The sequence below is a fragment of the Cynocephalus volans genome, chromosome 1, assembly GCF_027409185.1.
Source record: "Cynocephalus volans isolate mCynVol1 chromosome 1, mCynVol1.pri, whole genome shotgun sequence".
In the NCBI taxonomy this organism is placed as follows: domain Eukaryota; kingdom Metazoa; phylum Chordata; class Mammalia; order Dermoptera; family Cynocephalidae; genus Cynocephalus; species Cynocephalus volans.
Genome location: NC_084460.1, coordinates 213,950,370 through 213,971,056, shown reverse-complemented (window position 1 = coordinate 213,971,056; position 20,687 = coordinate 213,950,370). Strand labels below are relative to the sequence as shown.

The 20,687-nt window shown below is 36.3% G+C and overlaps 1 protein-coding gene across 1 annotated transcript in view; it reads right to left on the bottom strand.

Moving 5' to 3' along the window:
* The window catches only part of ARHGAP15 (Rho GTPase activating protein 15), a 563,492-nt gene that overhangs the window by 60,248 nt on the left and 482,557 nt on the right, over positions 1-20,687 (bottom strand). The window contains exon 12 of the mRNA XM_063076301.1: positions 4,649-4,754. Within this exon, the coding sequence (XP_062932371.1) occupies positions 4,649-4,754 (106 nt within the window). The remainder of the gene's footprint in view (positions 1-4,648; positions 4,755-20,687) is intronic.

The window sequence follows — 20,687 nt, the reverse complement described above, 5'->3', positions numbered from 1 at the left end:
AGATGAGAAAATGGAAGTCTAGAGATGAGTGAGTTGGCCAAGGTTACATCTCCAGTATGTGGCAGAACCAAGATGCACATTCAGGTCTGCCTAACTCCAAAGCCTGTTCTCTTTACCTGTGCTCTTAACCTCAATGTCTCCTTCTATACCATGGCTAGGGGAGAAAGAGAAACATGCAAAGAACTCTCATAATTTAACAACTCAAGAAATATTAACATTTCAGTAAATACTTTTACAGTTTTTTCTGTGTGCATAATTTTTCCCACATATTTATAATTATACTCTCTTTTAGGATGTAAAACATTGTATCCCTGCCTTTATTTAAATTAACACAGACATTTCCCCCAATTTAAAAAAAGCCATGAACTACAGTTCACTAAGCCAATATGATGTACCATGTTATATATAACCCTTCTCCATCACTGAACACATGTTACTTCTAAGTTTTCACCAGTGAAAACAGTGCTGTCATAAGCAATTTTATCTGTATAAACTTTCCCTGTCTGTATTACTTAGGATAGAGAGATTAAGATCACTGGTTCAAAAGGTATGAGGATTTGAAAAGTCTTCAGTTTTGAGATATATTATATATTTAAAATTTTACGAATGGCCTTGCTGGTACATCCCAATCAGCAGCATATAGAGGACTTGATTCAATACACACCTGCCAAAATGGGATTCACCCTATTTCATTAGTTATCTATATCCTCAATCCTTCAATCCTTTCTCTCTCTCTCTCTCTCTCTCTCTCTCTCTCTCTCTTCTCTGCCTTTGCAAAATACAGAAAAGGGGACCCTTTTAAACAATATCTCCTTTTGCTTTTTTCATTGCTGTCAGGGGGACTATTTTCACAATTACCCAATATTTAAACCTCAGACTTATCTCTATGGCTGACTGGATATGGGGGATAAATAAATGAAAGAAATAAAAATTGTGTGGGCTTTTCTTTCAAAAAAATCAAAAGATTTGGACCCTTTCTTTCCATTTGATGTCCATCACTCCAATCCAACCACAATTCCTGTGGGAACTACTGGGTTCTCTTCTCCTTCTGTCTCTTTCACCCTGTACTCTATTGTCATAAACACTAAATGCATCATGCAATTGCTGGGTTTGTCATTTTAGTGGTTCCCTATTTCTCACTAAATTCCTTTGACTGGTTCTCAACCTGCAACTGCTACCCATGAGTAAGCAAACATGTTTCTAGGTCCTTCTTCCTGTTAACTTCATCTTCACTCCACCTCCCTGCCTTTCCAAAGGAACAGGCTATAGGAAAATGCATTGGACACATGTTTTATAGGCATAGTTCTTGCCATTTATATGGTGATTCAAAAGATACCACAGGACCCTGCAGGGCCTATCACTGTAACATCAATTTGTGAAAGTGGCCATTAATAAAGATTTCTAGTTGATGGCATTTTGAGATGATAGCCTATTCTGAAATCCTGGTCTCAAGCTACAATCGCAGACACACAGAACTTGATCCTGAGCTTGACTAAGAATGAAGACTCAGAACTCTGAGACTATTGAGCCTGTGCAGCCATTGTGCAATCTTATGCTTAATATAATCACAGCCCTTTAAAAATTCTAGCTTTTACAGGCAGGATTTACATCTACCATCTAGTCTAACCATGCTGAATTAAGCTTTCTCAGTGGTAACTGCTCTGTTTTTAGAGTAACATTTAACTCAGAGCTCTGCAAAAATGGAGTTCTGTTCTGTTGACTCTAGAGTACGTAGGTCAAGTGGAATTTTTGGCACTTCATTACATTCCCTGACCCTTACTAAACAAACTTCAAAATATATATATTTGCAACAATTTGGAATAAACACTACATACAAGTGTTGACGGTAGATTTTTTTGAAGAACTACCAAATGCATCAGGACTAAGGAAAACATTCTAATGATTCTTTCAAACATGAATGTATTTAAATTCTTGTTAAACAATCTTCTTATTTAGTCTTCTCAGGCTTTGATGACATGCCGCGATTGGCTGTTTATCAAAAACTTAGCAAAAAATGCTTAACAAGATATAATCGTGTGCACACACTTGTGCATAATTAAGCCCAGTTTATAAATTGGTACAGGGTGAAATATGGTCACACTACCCAAGAAAGGCTGGTGGCTGGCAAATAACACTTTTTCTCCCCATCGATAATGATAAATCTTAAAAATGTGAATACTGTGATGTGACATAATAATCTGATCTTAAATCTTAGTTTAAAACATCTATTTCCATCTCTATTGAACTAAACGAAAGTTCTAACAAAAATAAGAAATTAATTTAAATATAAGAAACACGATCAGGCATTAATTGTTAATACTGGGGTTATGTGGCATGGGCACGGAGGATCCTCATTCTTTGAAGGTTTTTAACTAGATAGATTCACTTCTCTGTGTTTTTTTTTCTTGAAAGAGGATTTAGCTGACTTTTAATTTCTTCATTTTATAGCTGCTCTTTCAGTTGAAAAAAAAAAAGGGAATAATTGAGACTGAGTAATGGATATTTCTTAAGAACTCCAAGACTAGGTATTGCATAGCATTAAAGAGTATACTTTTCCATTTGTTTTATGACTTTGTCCAGTTAAAGTTACTGAGATAAGCACTCCAGTATTTACTTGTAACTTGAAACCCCTTTTATGGCATATCTGGATCCTAAGGGAAAAGAATTAACAACTGAGGAATGCTTACCTTGGGCCAGGCTTTTTATATGCGTTATCTCATTTAATTCCCATAACCACAAGATACGGTTGATATTATTTAATCTGATTTTACTTGCCTGAGATCATAATGGGAATAAAGTATAGACCTAGGATTTGACTTTATGTTTGACTCTCTATTTTTTTAAAGCCCAAGATCCTTTCACTAAACCACACTGGGTTTTCCACTGTAGCCAGTATGTGGAGGTGACAAGAAAAGACACTATAACAATAAGGGATGTTTTGAACTTTGAGACAAGTTTCCCCTCTGAGTAAAATAAGAGAAACTACTATGGTGAATTAGATTAAAATACGTTCTCTAATGCAGTGACTGGTTTAGCAAGTTATGGACTATCCATACCATGGATAGAAACTAGAAAGAATAGGACAATTTTAAACAATGGAATGAAAGGCTGTCCATGAATTGCAAAATAGTTGCCGAACAATCTGTGCAGTATGATGTACGTTAACACAAGAAGCAACCAGACACACACATGTGCATGTGCTTAAAAACAGGTCGGAAAGGATACATAGGAAAATGTTAGTTACTTCTCAGCAGGGTAAGGCTGACTGGTAAGCAAGTTTCACTTTTTAATGTACATGCATCACTTTTGTTTATTTTTTTGGTGCAACTGCATGTATTACATTCACAATTAAAAACCATGTAATGGATTAGTTGAACAATATGTAGAAATGACTCATCCCAAGGAATGGGTGATTAAGGAGACTTAATCTCACACAAGCAAAACTGCCCAATCTACTCCTATTTGAAACTTTACCAGGCTTCAATATTACTATGCATATATGGTGAAAGCTAAAACCTTATCACTTGTGTTGCACTCTCCCTTATCTGATGACGCTGTTAACAGAAGGCAAATGAGTAACAGTCATTTCAGACTTACCACGTCCAAAATAGAGCTGTCAAACCAACTCAACTCGTTCCTCCCCATTTTACCCATCTCTGTATCTGGTACTATCATTTCTCCACTTGCCCTAGTTGAAACCCAAAGAGGTACACTTGATTTCTCCTTTTCTTTCTCTGCCGTACCCCAATCAGCAGCAAATCTAACTTGATCCACCTCCAGAATATCTCCACTCACTTCTCTCTGAGGGCTCCTCCCAAGGCACAGATTTCTCCTGCCTTGACCACAACGGTCACCTAATATGTCTCCCTACTTTCACATTTGCAATCCATTCTTTGCTTGGCAGCCACAGTGATCTTTTAACACTCACTCAATTTACTACTCTTCAGAGGTTCTTCCTTGTACTTAGAATGGAATCCAAATCTCTCACCGTGGTCCACAAGAACCTATTCTAATGTCTGGGACCTCAGCTCTGGCCCCCACCTACCCCCCACCCCTATTCCTTGTACTTTAGGTTCTAGCTGTCCTGGCTTGCTTTTCGCTTTTCAAATATTTCAGTATCTCTGGGGCCTCTAGGCCTTTACCTTTGCCTTATTTTTCCTGCCTGAAATACTCTTCTCTTAGCTGTTTACATGTATAGCACCTTATTAATCTGAACCAACATTTTACAGATGAGGAAACTGGATTTCAGAGAGTTTAAGTGACTTATTTGTGGTCTGAGCACTTGGTACATGATGGGGCTGGGATTTGAACTCATGTCTAAATCATTTCATGCTCTTTCTATGAAATTAGATAACAAAGTCAAGATGGCCTGTACGAGGGCCCTGGTGATGGTTCTGACAACCAATCAGCAAACAACTACTTGTTGAAAAGGCCACGAGAAATAAATCCTTTTGGAAGTTCCTTTTGTAGATGCTCCTTCCTATCTCTAGTACCTTCTGCCAACTTCTGCAGGAAGAATTATGTCAGCCACAGAGAAAAATATAAGGTGGATGCATTTGGAAACTCTTGTCTTAGAGATTTAAAATTGAATGTCGCTCATTTAGGAAATGACTGTAATATAGTCATTTCAGAAACATTTACAACTTACTTAGTTAGATGTCCAAAGAGGACTTTCATGGTGTCACGATTTGGTGGAGGGAGTTTTTGTACAAGAGACTTTATAGTTTCAATTCTTGTGTTGTAGTCTTGAATTTCTGAAAAAAAAAAAAAAAATGAAAAAGAAAGGTTAGAAAAGAATGAGATTTCATAGGTATATGAGAGAATTTTCTTAAGAGAATTTTGGACTAAAACTTAGCAACTAAAAGTTCCAATCAGCAGCCAAAGAGAATATTCAATCTAATTATTAAGGAGTTTTTAAATTTTGACTCTGAATTAGACCATGATAACATAAAAGCAGCAACAGTGTGACTTTGACACAATCTTCCTCTTAAGGTCAGGTACTGAATTGTTTTTCTTAAATTTCCTCTTTTACAAGGTGGGGTGGGGTGATTTATGGCTTTTGCAAGGTGTCCATGTCCTAATCCCTGGCACCTGGGACTATGTTATTTCACACAGCAAAAGAGAATTCGCAGATGTGGTTAAGTTAGGGATTTTGAGATGGGGAGACTTTCTGGATTATCTGGGTGGACCCAATGTCATCACAAAGATCCTTATCAGAGGAAAGCAGGAGGAGGAAAGGAGAGAGAGAAGGCAACGTGACAATGGAGGCAGAGAAGAAGGGCTATGTGATGTGGGGTCACAGGCTGAAGAATGGCGACAGTCTCTAGAGACTGGAAAAGGCAAAGAAACGGAGCCTCCAGAAGTAACCCAGGCCCACCAACACCTTGATTTTTGCCCAGCAAAACTAATTTTGGGCTTCTAACCTCCAGGACTGTAAGATAAGTTTGTGTTGTTTTAAGCCACTAAGTGTGTGTTATTGTTACAGCAGCAGTAGGAAACTAGTACACAAGGACACACAGTGATTTGATGACAAATATTCTATTGTCTGCTGAATTTTGTGGAAGGACAAAGAAATTCTTTTTATTACTTCTATGCTATTCTTTCTCCCTAATGAATTTTGTTTTTGCTGCAAAATAAGAGAGTGCAAAAAATAAAAATGGAAATAGCCTAATACCTGGTCATATACATTTTTAAAAATAAAAGCTGTTCAAAACTGCATGCCAGATAGATTGCTTTTCCTCATTTTGTTCCTTTTTCCTTTATAGGCATGAATGGCAAAATAAGAATTGGGTTTTTTAGTATGCTGGGGAATTCATCTTACCATAGTTTTAACCAGGGCCTCACCATCTAGAGGTAATTATTTATTAAACTTGAACACTTTATGTGCACTAACTTAGGTATCCTTCTTTTCTATACTTCTAGCATAAGCTCTAACTTCTAGCATAAATCTTCTGATGATTCTAAAGAGGCCACTGCTGGAAAAGATGATGTATAAGAAAATAATATGTAAGGCAGACTCCCCACTCAATATCCATTCTCTTCTTTCTGAGCAAGACAAACCTATTGTTGAGAGGATGGCAATGTACTCAGCTAAAAGGGTCCTTGGCAGCTCGAGTGGCCATGTGGCCGAGTCTGTCCAATGAGACTTCAGTCAAAGTGCTTGGTGGGACTTCTGGGGCAGCTGTGTACAGAGCTCATCTAAGTCTTTAGATTTTTTACCTTTTCTTCTTTCTCCTTTTTAGAATGTAGATGGAGTGGCAATACTGTGAGATGACCTTGAGAACTGAGGCTAGGCAGACTAGAATACACAGCCACAAGGAGCTTCCCTGTATCTGTGGAATAGTTAGACCAGTCCTGTATTGCCTGTCTCTGGGTTTCTTTGACATAAGAAAATGATCCCTTGTATACTAAAGCCTTTGAGGACGAGTCTCTGATACCATGTTAAACACAGTTCCAAAAGCCCAATTTATAATCTCCTGTTAATAGGTATATAAATTTTACACAGTAGAGTCAGAAAGAGTTAGTTTAGAAACTGGCAGTTTCTTTAATACGTTGTTGCAACAGAAACTTTTTATAAGGAATCATAGGAAAATATCCTGCGGAAGATGGTATTTGGCTAAAATGGGGTGGGGGAAGTCTTCCTAGCAGAACCCTGCTTAGAAGCTTTTCTTTTTCCTCCTAAAACCACAAAGGCCTATAAATAATGCCTCCCACAGTCAAAGCTTTCAAAATTGCAGTTATTCTTAGAAAAGTTCCAACATAACATGCTTTGGACAACTGCAAATGAAAGAAACAAAGGGGAGAGAGAAAGAGAGAAAGAGAAAGTTGCAGCATCTCAGGCTACACCAGACCTAATCTTTTCTGTCAGAGAGTAGAAAGCTTCCTTGCAGCTCAGGGATGATAAAAAAATGCAATGCTTCACAGAACCAGTTGGGGCCTATGGGATACCATAAACTAAGAAAAAGAAGTAAAACAAGTCAATAAAAAGTGAAATTGGCACAGTATGCCCAGGACAGAGCTATTAAGGATGCTTGGATACCCTGTATCCAACAATCTGAAGCTAATACCACACAGCAATGATTATATACATATACATATACATACATACATATACATATATATTCAAGAGGTGGCTGCATTTTGCATAGTTAGGGAGTAAAGATGATATTGGGAAGGGGAAGAGAGGTGAGGGCAGAGGAGGGGAGGAGAGAAGACCTTTCTAATTTTAAAACTTCTGATGGTAATAATAATCAGCTCAATGTCAGAATCTCCAAAAAAAGGGAACAGTTGACACTGAGGGCTATAGAAGTAGCAGCTATAAATTAAGCTTGATAGACAATAAGCGGAGAGTGGTCTTAGTGGCTACATCCGGCAAACCTTAGTTTTGGGGAACATATGATCCAGTCAGGGTAGGTTTAAAAGAGGTTGGGTGTTGTTTAATTGGAAATGCTTCAAGGTCATTGCCATGGTGGGTGGGCAGGAATTAAAACATTACCAAGTCTGTTAAGCCACCAGGTAAAAGAATTATGAGCTTCCCTACACAGAGTCAGTTCTCTTTCTCATGTGTTTCCTTGAACTCAAAACCTTCTACTTATATAACACTTCACATGGTATTTTCTTCACTTGCTGAATGCCTGTGAATTTCCCCTATTAAACTGCGAGTCTTCCTATAAAGCTGGGTAGCTTTTCTACCAGTATGTGGTGGGTTAAATGAATGAAGAAAGAATTAGTGAATTAATGAAAGACATGAACATGGATTAGAATAGACAGACCTCAGTTTAAATTCTGTAGCAGTTTTTTTTGTTAGCTGTGTGGTCTTGGACAAATTTCTTACTCTCTTTGAATAATATCTAAAAGGGTAGTTTTACAGAATAAACAAGATAGTATCTAATGTACCTGGAACAATGACTATAAAACTAAGTACTCTATAAATGTCCACCCTTTTTACCCCCTCACCTTTTCTGAAGCCCATGCTGGCTCTGGTTCACCTTTTATTTCTAGCAGTTAGCATACCATCTGGTTACAGTGAACATTCAAAATGTAGTTGCTAATTCTTGAACGGAGTTGGTGCCAGTTGGTGAAAATACAATTGCTATGCTAGCCTGACATTACACAACATCCTAAGTATTTTGTGAGAGGCTGAGAAACTGATGATCTGATTGGTGAGCAGTTCAATTACGTGTAAGAATCCTTATAAAAGTACATGGTGGTTTCCAAGTCTGACTATAAGAAACATTCGACATGAAGAATATTCTACGGAAATATATTTCTCTTTTTCTTACACACATGCTTGAGGAATCAGAAAATTGGAGAGTTGTACATGCATATTTGTGGTTAAGTCATATTTTTAAGTTCTAGAGGGGGAACTGTATGATGGCTTAGAGAGGGCTGAAATATTATTAAGGAGGAACAATTTATTTTTCTTACTACATAATCAGAACACAATCTTTTGAAAAGGTTATAGGAAAGCAATGTTTTCCCATTCAAATCAATACCACACCCACCCTTCCATAGCTCATAAAATCAGGAAATTACACAACACTTCTAAGGAGGGGAACATGTGAAAATACAATTGGATCCATTAAAATAGAAATGACACCTTTTCAGATCTGGTTTATAGATGTGTCATATTAGGAACTGGAATCAGCATACATAATACAGGAGTGGTTAATGAGCTAAGATTCATACACAGCTTACTAAAGATGTGTCAACTGTCTTCAATTGATTCAGTGAGCATCTGAAAGACAGCATTTTCTATTAATATTTCTCCTCCAGCATATGGTTTCTCATTATTGTGAAGCATTGAAAGTTTTGAAAACACTGAGCCATCTCTGACTTTTTTACATTATGACTGGAGTACAGGGGAAAGGAACCTTTTCTACCTGGAGAATTAGCGAACCTCTTAGGTAAACTGTATACTAAGACACTAACACAAAATCTTTCCAGAAATAATTCTTTCCCCTTTCACATGCATTTGCTTCTGCCCTCATTCTGTTATGATTTGCTTTTGTATCTACCCCATGCTCTTTATAGCTCAATTTTAGTTCCCCACCTGTATCCAAGTAGCCCCTCCAATCTGTAAGCTGTGAACCCACAACTGCATGCAAAACTTTGCTGTAGTGATTCATTTTCACCATCCAATGGTGATTCTAAACTGTTGCCTACTAATGCCTACTCCTCACCCACCTGTCCTCATCTTCTCAAACTACACCAAACTCCTTGTTGTATCAGCACCACACTCTCCCGAGTGAGCCACGGGCCGGCCCCAAACTCCTTGTTGTAAATGAGCTTCTTCAAAAACAATTCCATGCTTCTTAGAGAAGTGACATCTACATGATGTGAAATAGCCTCTAATTTTATAAGAATGTGGCTTTGTTTTCTCCTGATTCATGGTTTTGAGGGCACATTTTTCAAAAGATAGTTTATGATACTTACATTTGCATTTATCTGCATGAAATGTTGCTACTAATACAAGGACATTTACAGCCAAATGCCTTTTAGAAACGAGATAAGATAAAGTTACATGCAATGATGGAGAGTTCTGCACAGTGAAGAACCTTGGACCTGATGACCCCCAGACACTTTTCCGGCCTTATCATCCATGCTTTTATTATTCTTAACTTATTTATAGCCACATGTTAAATCATATTTTAAAATAAATTCTGCTTTGTTATATAGGTTCACCCAGAGAAAGAATAGACCAGATTCTCCCAGTAACCAATGTATAGGGAGTCTTGTTCATCCCACTTATTTACAATTCTGAAAGAACAACTATATCCCTTTGTTTTAAGGAGGTCAGCAGTACCACAGCTGTTCTGCTTCTGAAAGTTATTCTGGAATATTTAATGCATCCTGTATGAAAAACATGGTAGTCACTATATATCATGGCTATATTTGGAAGAAAGCAGTTTTCTAGTTTCTATTCAATTTTTACTTTTTGTATCATGGCCACTTCGGAATTTAATTGGACAGACTGTCCCTGCTTAAAGGAGGAATGAGTATCTTCTGAGAACATTTCATTTATTTCAGCTTACCCTTCCATGGAACACAAATCTTTGAGGATGTGCTTTTCAATGACAAAACTTGAGTTGGGGATTGAGAAATCATCCAAGGTATGACAACAATTGCTTGATGAATGTCTTTAAATAGCTTACATTTACTTTAGGAAGAGACACTCCGGGGCAAATTCAGACCTCGCAAATGTGTATAAATACACACATACTTCAAACTCATGTTATAAATAAGAGAAGTGGTATATCATGAAGGAGTCTGAAAGAACTGGGTTAAAATTTTTGCTCTGATGTATGACATTGGGCAAGTTGCTTGGACTCTTGATGCTTCCAGTTTTTTACTTAAAAATACAGAAAAATTATACATATTGCATAGGATTTTTGTAGAATTAAATGTTTCAATGCATATAAATACACATATATTAAATGTTCATTAAATGTAAGTCCCCTTCCGTTTAAAATCTTTCTTTTAACTGTCCTATCAGCCCTGACACATGAATGTTCATAATTCAAGCTTGTTTCCAACATCACACGAAGCCATAAATTTTACTCTTCAGTGCCCCTTCCTAAAAACAGGAACAGGCCACAGTATGTGATAGCTTTATAAATACATAGAATGCTGTCAATTATCATAGAATGTTTGGTTAAAATTCATAGGTAGATACAGTAATTATGAACAGCAGTGTCATTGCATCATAAGCAAGGAATAACCATGGCCTTGAGGCTAATCTGTATTGGTAATTTGCAATTTTTCAAGATTCTGTGCCTTCTTAGCCACTCCTTCCCCCCCAAAACAACAGGAAAGCTCTATTTTATATTTAATTAAAAGGAAGGCACTTCTCAATTTCTTCAGATACCTGTAAGTTTGGCTTTAGAAGTTGATAGCCTACGTCAAAATAACTCAACTTGAAAAGAGAGGTATATTACTTTCAGGAAAGACCCAGCAGGAACTGAATCTATGTGACTCAAGCAAGACTCATTTCTTTCTCTAGTGGATATCACCTGACTATTAGACCTGATCACTTAATTTCCATACCAGGTTTCCTTGTATTTATAGTTTGTCCTTCCAGGAGATGTTAATGTTTTGTCAGTTTTTTGAATAAACAAGCCCTTTTAGGAAGAGTTTTAAAAATGGGGACAGTTCTTCATAGTCTATAAATATCAGTTTCAAAAATACTCTGCCCAATTTATTGCAATAAGTCCATGGATTCCTTAAGTAAGGAAAGCTTCAGCTCACTGGCCACTTCAGCACCATTTCCAGAAGCAATTTCTGGTCCTGGTCCAGGAGGAACTAGGCCATCTGGGGCAGGCTGTTAGGGGCATTAAGACAATCTTGTTAAGAGCAATCTCTTATTTCTTCCCACTGCTATTCCTACTGTCTACCAATAAACAATTAGAAAAATATTAAGAAGAAAATAAACTTATCTATCTCTTAAATAATTTATAAAGTATTAAATATATATGAATATATGGTGGAAGAAGACAATTTTTATTAAGACCTATGTGCAACCTGTAGCAGATACAAAGCAGGACCCTATCATTGTCATTTTATAATCCATAGGGGAAGATAAAGCACAAAACACATCGTAATGGATGTTTAAATATAAGACGTGTCATATATAGTTATCAATGAACTTTACACCTTTCTTCTGACTGAAGGGATCACCTATGATGATTGTCAAACTCAAAAAGCTTCTGAGATGTTAGCTCGCTATACCAAAAAAATCCCCCAAATTTCAGCAATGCAATTGATACATATCAGTGAATGCAAAATTATATTTAGATAATTTCTAAAGGTCTTCAAAATTACTGTGCCGAAATTTTTTATAGATCCTCATATACACTCAGGAAAGTAATAATATCATCTTTTCTTTTTCATGCAACTGTATTTATGTTATTCTATAGACTTCTGGTGCGTTGACTGCACTTGGGGGCAAGTTTGGAAACTGTACTCAAGTTTTAGGTCTTAAGTAACTTTTAATAGTGGGTATTGTTTTGGTGCAATCAATTTTAGGATAGTAACGTTCCCTAAAGTTCACCAACCTGAAACTGGCTCTTAAACCAAACTTCCACTCCTCAATTTTACAGTGATTTCCCTATTTGTCTGAATGAAGAATAAGGCAGTGGCTGACACTCCAGCAGCAATCTTTACAGGAACAGCACGATCTTGTTGTCCTCCCTGGAATCTCTGGTTCTTCAGAGTAATTTTGGAAGTGTCATGGTGGCCAAGCACATTTCTGTAACTTACAAATGACACTAATTCATCCTCAGGTGATTAACTGTGCTGAAAAAATAAAGCTCACTAGTTTATTTTTTTAAAAAAATTCAGTTCTCTTGTGAAAATTTTCTTTAAACTATATTTATTCATATATATCTGTCTTTACAAGCTTTTTTTTAAAAAAAAATCTCACATTTTGAGTCACTTGACATATCTTTCTCATTGTAAACCAGTAATTCCTTTCAAATATTCAAGTAGCTGTTTATATTAAGCATTATCTTTGTACATTTTCATGAGGATGGAAATCCTACAAATACTTTCCAGGGTTTGAAGTTTTTAGTATAAGGGTCTAATGTTCAGCCTCTTGCCATTGGTAGACAAATTAAATTTATAGGGGATTTAAAAAGTTTCATTTGCGAACGAGTAGGATCTATTTCACAATTAAGAAAAATGTAAACTAAGAAATATTTTCCCCTGTCCTTTGGGTTACAAGTATTGTTTAAAGAAAGCATTTAAACTTTATCCATAACCATTCATTTTGAACAAAAGACTCTTGAACAGGAGATAATGGTTAGGGGGGTAGACGGTTTGTCCAGCCAGTTCATTTGACATGGCCAGTGACACTGAGAGCAGGCCAGAGTTATTAATTAAACAAACATCAAAATTCTTTAAGAAATGGGTTATAAAATAATTTTACGATTCGGCTTTTTTATTCTAATTGTGAGACTATTGTAAAATAAGACAAACAGGCAACACGTGGTAACTTTAGTCAGCATTTCTGAACTGGGAATGACAAACACCTCGGCCTGGCTCTGGCATTTATCAGGACTGAGATATTATTACCACATAGAGTCACAGCATGGTTACTGTTATCATCGGAAAAAAGAGCCAGCTAATCTTAATGGTTTGTAAAGCCGTTACCTGCACTGGTCTGACATTTATCATGATCATTTTACCACATGGGTCCTACATAGCAAAGGTCTTTTATCTGGAAGGGACATCACTATGAATTATTATTTGCAGCTAGGTAGAAAATTGTATGTTGTAGATACCTTTTCTCATTATAAATCACATAGTCACATTGCACCATTTCCCCCAGAAAGCTGCTGAGCCTAGGTTTTTTTCCACAGCTTGCTTTCCTCTCCCCGCCTCTCTCTTTTTATAGTTTCTTGAAAATACTAGTCATTCTTTCATTAACATCTTTAATAAAATTTGTGAAGAACCACATATGTGGTAGGTGTACTTATGGACACACTTTCATTCTAGCTAGGGGACTTTCCAGTACATTCTGTAAAAAGATTTGCACAGTACTTCAGAAATTGAGGTTGACAAAGTACCTACTTTTTCTTTCTTTTTAAAATGATTATTCTCTCTTCTGACTTGCTGGCTAGACTTTTCTCTGTTCTTGACTTTGTCAATAGAATATTTACCAAAAGATCAGGCAAAATGTCTTATGCTCAATTTGAAATATTCAAAATACTTATGCTGTTTCTTACCTGAAATCCTTAGCTTGGAAGTGTGTTCTCATGAGGAGTAAACCAGTTTTATTTTGTTAGACTGTGAGTTTTTTCAGACTCTGTTTTCTGATACAATGGAATAGAAGCTGCCTCCAACAAATTTGTTGAAAAAGATGCTTAGATTCTATCTCCAACTACCAATGTCCTAATGACATATATTAATACATAACATGAAAGAAATAAGGATATTAAAAGGTCCAGTGTTTTAGAACCAGGGGACCAAGTCACTAAAGTGAAATACATTAATTTGACAGTGGAAAATTACAAGAAAAAGCCCAAGTTGTTTACCACAGGGAAGAAATGAACAAATCCTCTCTTTTAAAAAGATTGAGACAACTAATCTTCTGAAAGAGATATTTATATATTTTCTTCTTTCTCAAGTGTACCATTAGGAATAAACAAGCCAGAAATTCTACATTTTTATAGTGAAGAGGGAGGAAAATTCTTTGCCATTTTTTGCATTTAGGAAGAAGCATGCAAGAAGAATGTGACAATTTAAGCAAATCAAGATTATTTCAAATGGATCACAAACGGGACTTTGTGGGATATTTTATACTAGCATGTGAAGCAAACAGTAAATTTGAAAGGAGGATTTTCTCAATGGTCTAGTTCTGATGTGTTTTCCCATTTCTTTGTGTGTTTAAAAGAGGTTTGGATGTAGTGTTTAATATTGCTTCCACTCTTTTGCAAATGAGTTCTGGAGAAATATTCGCACATGAAGGAATGCTGATGTGCTCTATTGCTGACAGCAGCTGGGGAGATATGAATGAAGAAACCAGATTCCCCAGTCTGGATTTAGCAAAAATAAACACCTATCATTCCATTAAAAAAATCTTATCATTTTTAATGTTTATGGGCATCATCAATAGGCCTCTCTCCCTTTGAAGAAGCCCAATATTTTTCTCAAATGACTCCATTCTTTGAGGAAAAACACAAGTTTAATCTGAGGTGCAGTATTTTGTGGTGATTTGTATTTCTTTGCCTACCTTCTTACATTTGGTTCCATGTTAATTTTTGTATTACTACAAATTTTCTCCAAAGGAAACAGTTTCTTGTGAAACATGTTTGCACACTTTTGGGGGCCAAGGGGAGAAAGTCAATTGTGAAATTAACCTGTACTTTTATTGCTCGAAAGGAGCTGCACACTCAGTCTTTAATTGGGTCTTCTAAAACGGAGTATGGCGGCCTAATATTCCAATATAGTGCCTTACCAATCAAATGAAGGGCTGCACTGATTTTAAACAAACAAGCAACCAACAAGCCCCTTTATTCCTTTATTTCAGAATGACTCTTTTGTTCTAGTTTAACACCATCCTGCCATTACTGTCCCCCAAATTCTGTAACCTGGGAGCATTTTCAATAATTAGCCAGGAGCTTTGCTGCTTGGATTTTTCTCCTTTTCTGGGGAACTGGGTGAATTGTTGAGTGCTAATGAAAGTCGGAGACTTCTAGCAGTGGTTGAGCCAGGCACAGCTCGGGCAGACGCTTTAAGCTTCCCACTGTGCGGCAGTGCAAGCTTCCCCGCTGTTATGTTTACCATAGTTTTAATGTCTGTGAAAAAATTCCTGATGCAACCGAATTATGTTATGCCCTTTGTTTATCTAATCTTACTCTCCCTGACCCCCAATTTAGCAGATTCCTGTTGCCCCTGACTAGTACAGAAAGCTCCTCCTCAACTTTGTGACCATCTTACCACTTCAATTCCTGCCATGAGAGCCCAGGTGCTTTGCAGCCTTGTTTGCAGAGCCTATCCAGAAGTTTCTGGAGGGTTACACACACCCTGCTCTACTTATGCCACGTAATAACAGACATCCTCCTCTACACCGCATTTGAATTTCATCAGAGGTAATACTGAAGCACCAAAATGAATCACCTGGCGTTGACAATACCAGCTTAAAATGCAAATGTACTTGGTGAAATGCACTGTGTCTTTAAAGAAACCTATTGAAAGACCTCAAACTCTCACTGCAAACTAAATAATGTGCTCTCAAAGTGAAAACAACGAATCTCAATTGCTTTTCTTAAAAAATCATTATCACACAAAAAATGACCATTCCATTATATAGTAAATTGACGAACTCACCAAGTGTGATGTACAGTGAAGTTTTTAATGAATATTCATACAACTCTTTTAATCCATTAACATGACGTAAGAAAATGAGGATGCAACTCATTTAGATAGTGGACGGAAAGTGGAATTCATAACAAAAACAGCACTTGGAAAAGTTCAACTTTAATGCATCAAACTCCAGGTGCCAGAGTTTGAAGAGAATAACCAATAATAGCCATTTTTTACATATTTGATGGGACTGATTATGCAATGTGCAACTCTAAATGGCTTATAGCACATTGTAGCATGGTTCCATCCCATTGGCTACAGTAGGGTGCAGGCAGATGGATGACAGTGACAGGGAGAGAAGTGCTTTTGCTTAGCCGTGCGTTAAGATGCCATCCAGAAGCTCTGTGCACTGCAGACACTTCATTAGGATGCCAGGATAATGGTAAACTACCACTCAGAGTGACACCCCATTTCCTGCTTACTGAGCGCTCCAACCTCGGCAGATGTCAACAATCTCACAGTGCTACAGAGCAGACCTAACTTTCCAGCCACTTTGACTCCAATTTTTTTCTCCTAACAGTGCCATACATTATGTGCAATATGTAATGGCAAGCACTCCCCCGAAAACAAAATCTGCACTGTTCGTTATGACCAGAGTGCTTCATTTTTTTTTCTTTCTTTTAAAGGATGAGGACAGTGAGTTGGGTTAGATAATATGTCCATTTGCTATTCTAACATCAAAATTTCTTGCTGTAATTCCATTTGCTAATCAGTTCAAAGTGTTAATTGTGTGGTGAACTCTGATTAATAGTAGTTAAACTCTGATCACAGGGGATATAACTGTTTCTTTTAATTAATGTCCGTTCCAAAGGTAAGAGCTTTCAGAACTCTTTTGTTAGAGATTTTAGATTCAGTTTTGGTATGGTTCTCAGCTGTCTGCCAAGAAAAGGCTGACTTGAGCATCTGGATGGTATTTCCTCTGCAAATTTATAACTTGAGACCATTCGCACACCTCCTTACCAGCAAGACAAGCCAAGAGAAACTTTTTTCTATGATGTAAAATCCAAAATTCTCTTTACAAAGAACCAAGGTGTGGTTTAGATAGTGAAAAAAAAAAATCCCCCAAATGGAAAAACTAACACTCTGAAATCTATCATTACAATAAAATGATTGATTTCCATTTTGTGATCCTAAGCATCTTCTCAGAAGCTCAAAGGGCCTTGCAAATGACAGGACTAAAAATAAAGATCCTCCTCTCAGTCCTGTTATCATTTCTACGTAAAGATGCAAATATAAAGAAGAAGCTATAGGCAAAGGTCACACCCCAAGGAATAATTTGAATGCAAACTTTCAATGTGATGCCCTCCAAAAAGAGCTGATGCAAATCTTGACTTTTGGTTTTAAAAGGCATCCTGTTGGCAACACCTAACCGCCTCTTGGAACTTGTCACTAAACATGCTCAAAGACAAAGGAAATGGACTAGAATTCTTTAAATAAGTTAAACAGGGACTGACAGTCAATGTAGTGACAAAAATTTAAGAATAAATTTACTTAAAGAAATGTGGGACTTAATTGAAAAATGTCAGTGGTGAGACCACCTGAGAGATTGAACTATTGAATCAGAGAGCACACCTTTCTGAAAGCAGAGAAACACTTTTATCTTCTTCAACTGTCTGAGTTTAGAATCAAAGCCTCAGGGCTTATGCCAGCCAGAACTCTGGGCAGCACTCTCTTGGCTACATAGTTAATGCTGTTTAGAGTAGTGTGACTGCTTTCCTTCTTCCCCTTCTGGTGAGTCTTCTCCCCTTCTAACTACAGATCAAGGCTACTCTTTTAATTGAGATAATTTAGAGATAGCGATTTCCATAAAATAACCGTGTTCATTGCAGGTAGAAGGCAGAAAGGAAGCCCTGATAATGGCACATATTGCCATAGGATTTGTAGTCCCATATGTAGACATAGTGGGGAGGAGTAACTTGCAAAATTCTGTTAAGGATACATTCTTAAAATTCTAATATTTTATGTACTTCATCTGTTAAAGTGTCAGAGAATAAGGAATTAGGATGGGAGAAAATTCAATGTCAGGATAATAGGACATAAGAGAACAAATATGCGAGATAAGAATTAAGGTAAGAGCTGTAATTGTCAATTTGTCATTTGGATATAGCTCCAAGACAAAGCTTAGATTAAAACTGAAGCACAGGGTATAAAAGACAAATGCATAGAATGTTGGATACATTTTTACCTTTTGGGCCTGAGTAAACATACCATTTCCAACAAGGTATGACCTAGAATAAAACTCATTTCAGATAAGAGGGCATTGCTCAGAAGTTCAGAACTCTCACAATGACCATGAGACAATTAGGAAACTATTTGGTATCTTTAATAAAATTTGATACATCAAGGAGTCTAATGAAAATAACCAGCAAATCATAAGGACAGAATAACATAAGAAGAAAAGACACTCGGATAAGATGAAAAAGATATAGATGATCTGAGGAAGAAGAATGTAAAGACTAAAAAGGCAAAACAAAATTAAACTTTGCATTAAAGATCAAATTGTTGCTGTAAAAAAATTAGGTCAATGTTATGGTTGACAAACTAGGGAATTTTCCCCAGCATGTGGAGACATAAAAAATGATAGGAAGAAGACAAATGAGGAAGAAGTCAGAGAATTGGGAGATTATCTACAACTTGTAAGTTTACTTGAGGACGAAACCAGAACATTCGAAAAATGTGCAATAATCAAGGACAAAATGAAAGAAAACTCCTGTGAGTTAAAAAGCTATCTCAGTATACAGAATGACAGCTAGGTTCTAAGAAAATAGCAAGTAGATAAATTATCTTGGTATATTCTGGCAAAACGTGTGAATGACAAAGATAAAACATTATCCTACAAATATTCGGACAAAAATAAGACTAAATAAACAAACATTCAGGCTTTCCTAAGACTTTTCCCACTAAATCCTAAAAGAAAACAAGCAGTATCTACTGAGTTTATAGGGAAGAAAATGTGGCCCCCAAATTCCGTGCACACTCAAAAATTGTCTTTTGCATGTTAAGATAACAGAAAGACATTCTCGTCTATGCAAAGATTTATAATAGCACAGCTTTCTTGAGAAGTTTACTTGAAAGGCTTATGTAAGTCTACCAAGTGATGAATCAAAATTTACAACTCAAGAATAGAGACATTATAAACAAAACTAAGCATCTTCTTTACATAGTTTGGATCTCAGAAGTCCCCACTGGATTATTTCTGTCTGGTTTCCACTCACTCTTGGTACCAGGAACTGCCTTTCTTGTGGTCCACCCTTTAGAGTTCAGGTGAAAACTCAGGAAGCGTGATGATTATTTAAAACAGTGACTGGTGCTATTCATTTTGGAGTTTGCTAAAGAACACCGTTACTGGAATGCTGGAGAGATACTAAACAAATTTTCTCTCTTAAAAATCAAAGCTGCAGAGAGCAGCAGATTGTTTGCTTCTATTGCTAAGAATCCTTGGTAAACATGCTTTGCATCTATAATAATTGTACTGAAAAAACTGATTGGAGGGTGGCAATTAAAGTGATAAAGATAAATCAAGCAATGATAGGTATTATGTTTTCCTGTTATATCCATTTTTTAAAATTAAGTAGGCTGAGAAAAAACAAATGCAAAATGAACAGGTCAAAGGAAATATCTCCAAAACATGGTGATAAAATTCAAAGTGATTTTTTTCTTCTTTTTAAGAAAAAAGAAAATTATAAATTAATTTTAGTAAATATTTATTTTTTAATCTGTAAAAAGAAGTAATTTTAAGTAAGTTTGTACAATTCCTCAGATACTGTATAATTATAGTTTTGTTAAGCAGTTAATTAAAAAGACTGGTAGGAAATATATACCAAAATATGAACTATGATAAGTTATCTTTGAATAGTAGGAGAATGAATGATTTTTTTTCATTTAAAAAATTTATTTTCCACTTTTGATAATGAGCATGTGTTATTTTGAAAATAAAAATAATTCTCTGTATTTGGTATGTTGATAATATTTACTTTGGTCTATGCCACAGAAAAATAAACTATTTTCACAGATCAAACCATTTCTAGGAAAATCATGTACTAGACTTTCCTCTAGGTATTTCTGCTGCCGTTAATCTTTTATTTAGTGAATATATTCCAGAATCAAAAAAGTGAAGTCTGAGTGCCACTTTCTTCTCAGGGGTGAAAATACTGGGTGGAGGGACACTTGCAGAGAGAGTATGAAAAATATAAAATGCCATCAGATTATATATTTGCAATCTGAAGAAGGACCAAAGATCCTGCAGTGCCATGTATGTAAATATATTCTAGTTTCATACTCTAATTTCTGGTTCTTCTTAAATCAATTCTTTTTAAGGAATTTTATTGCCTATTGGACTTAGCCTCTCAAGAGCAGAAAATAAAACCAATACACAGAACACTAGCTCACAAATGAGACGTCTTAGTCATATTTCTAAGTCAAAAGATATCTTGTATTGAAACACACATTTAATTCCTGTACCTATGTCTTTAAGTCATATCAATTTCTCTCGTCTTTTGGAATGTATATCTGTTAAAGTTTTCTCTACTAGTAGAGAAAAATAGAGAAATGAGGTAGTTACCCAGCTAATTTACATCCCTAAACTTCTGTTTTACCCCAATTGTTGTGCACATATTAGGGCCCAATTAATATCTGTTGATTAAATTATCCAGATAATCGACTCATTTCTTCAGTGCACCTTACATGCATAGTGAGCTGGGAAATTATTCTCTAAAGTTGACATTAGTAGTTAGCTCCCAGTTCTACTAAGCAGGAACACAAGGACCCAACAGTTAAACATTCTAAGTGCAGAAGGTGTTATAAGCAAGAATTAAATTTTTTGG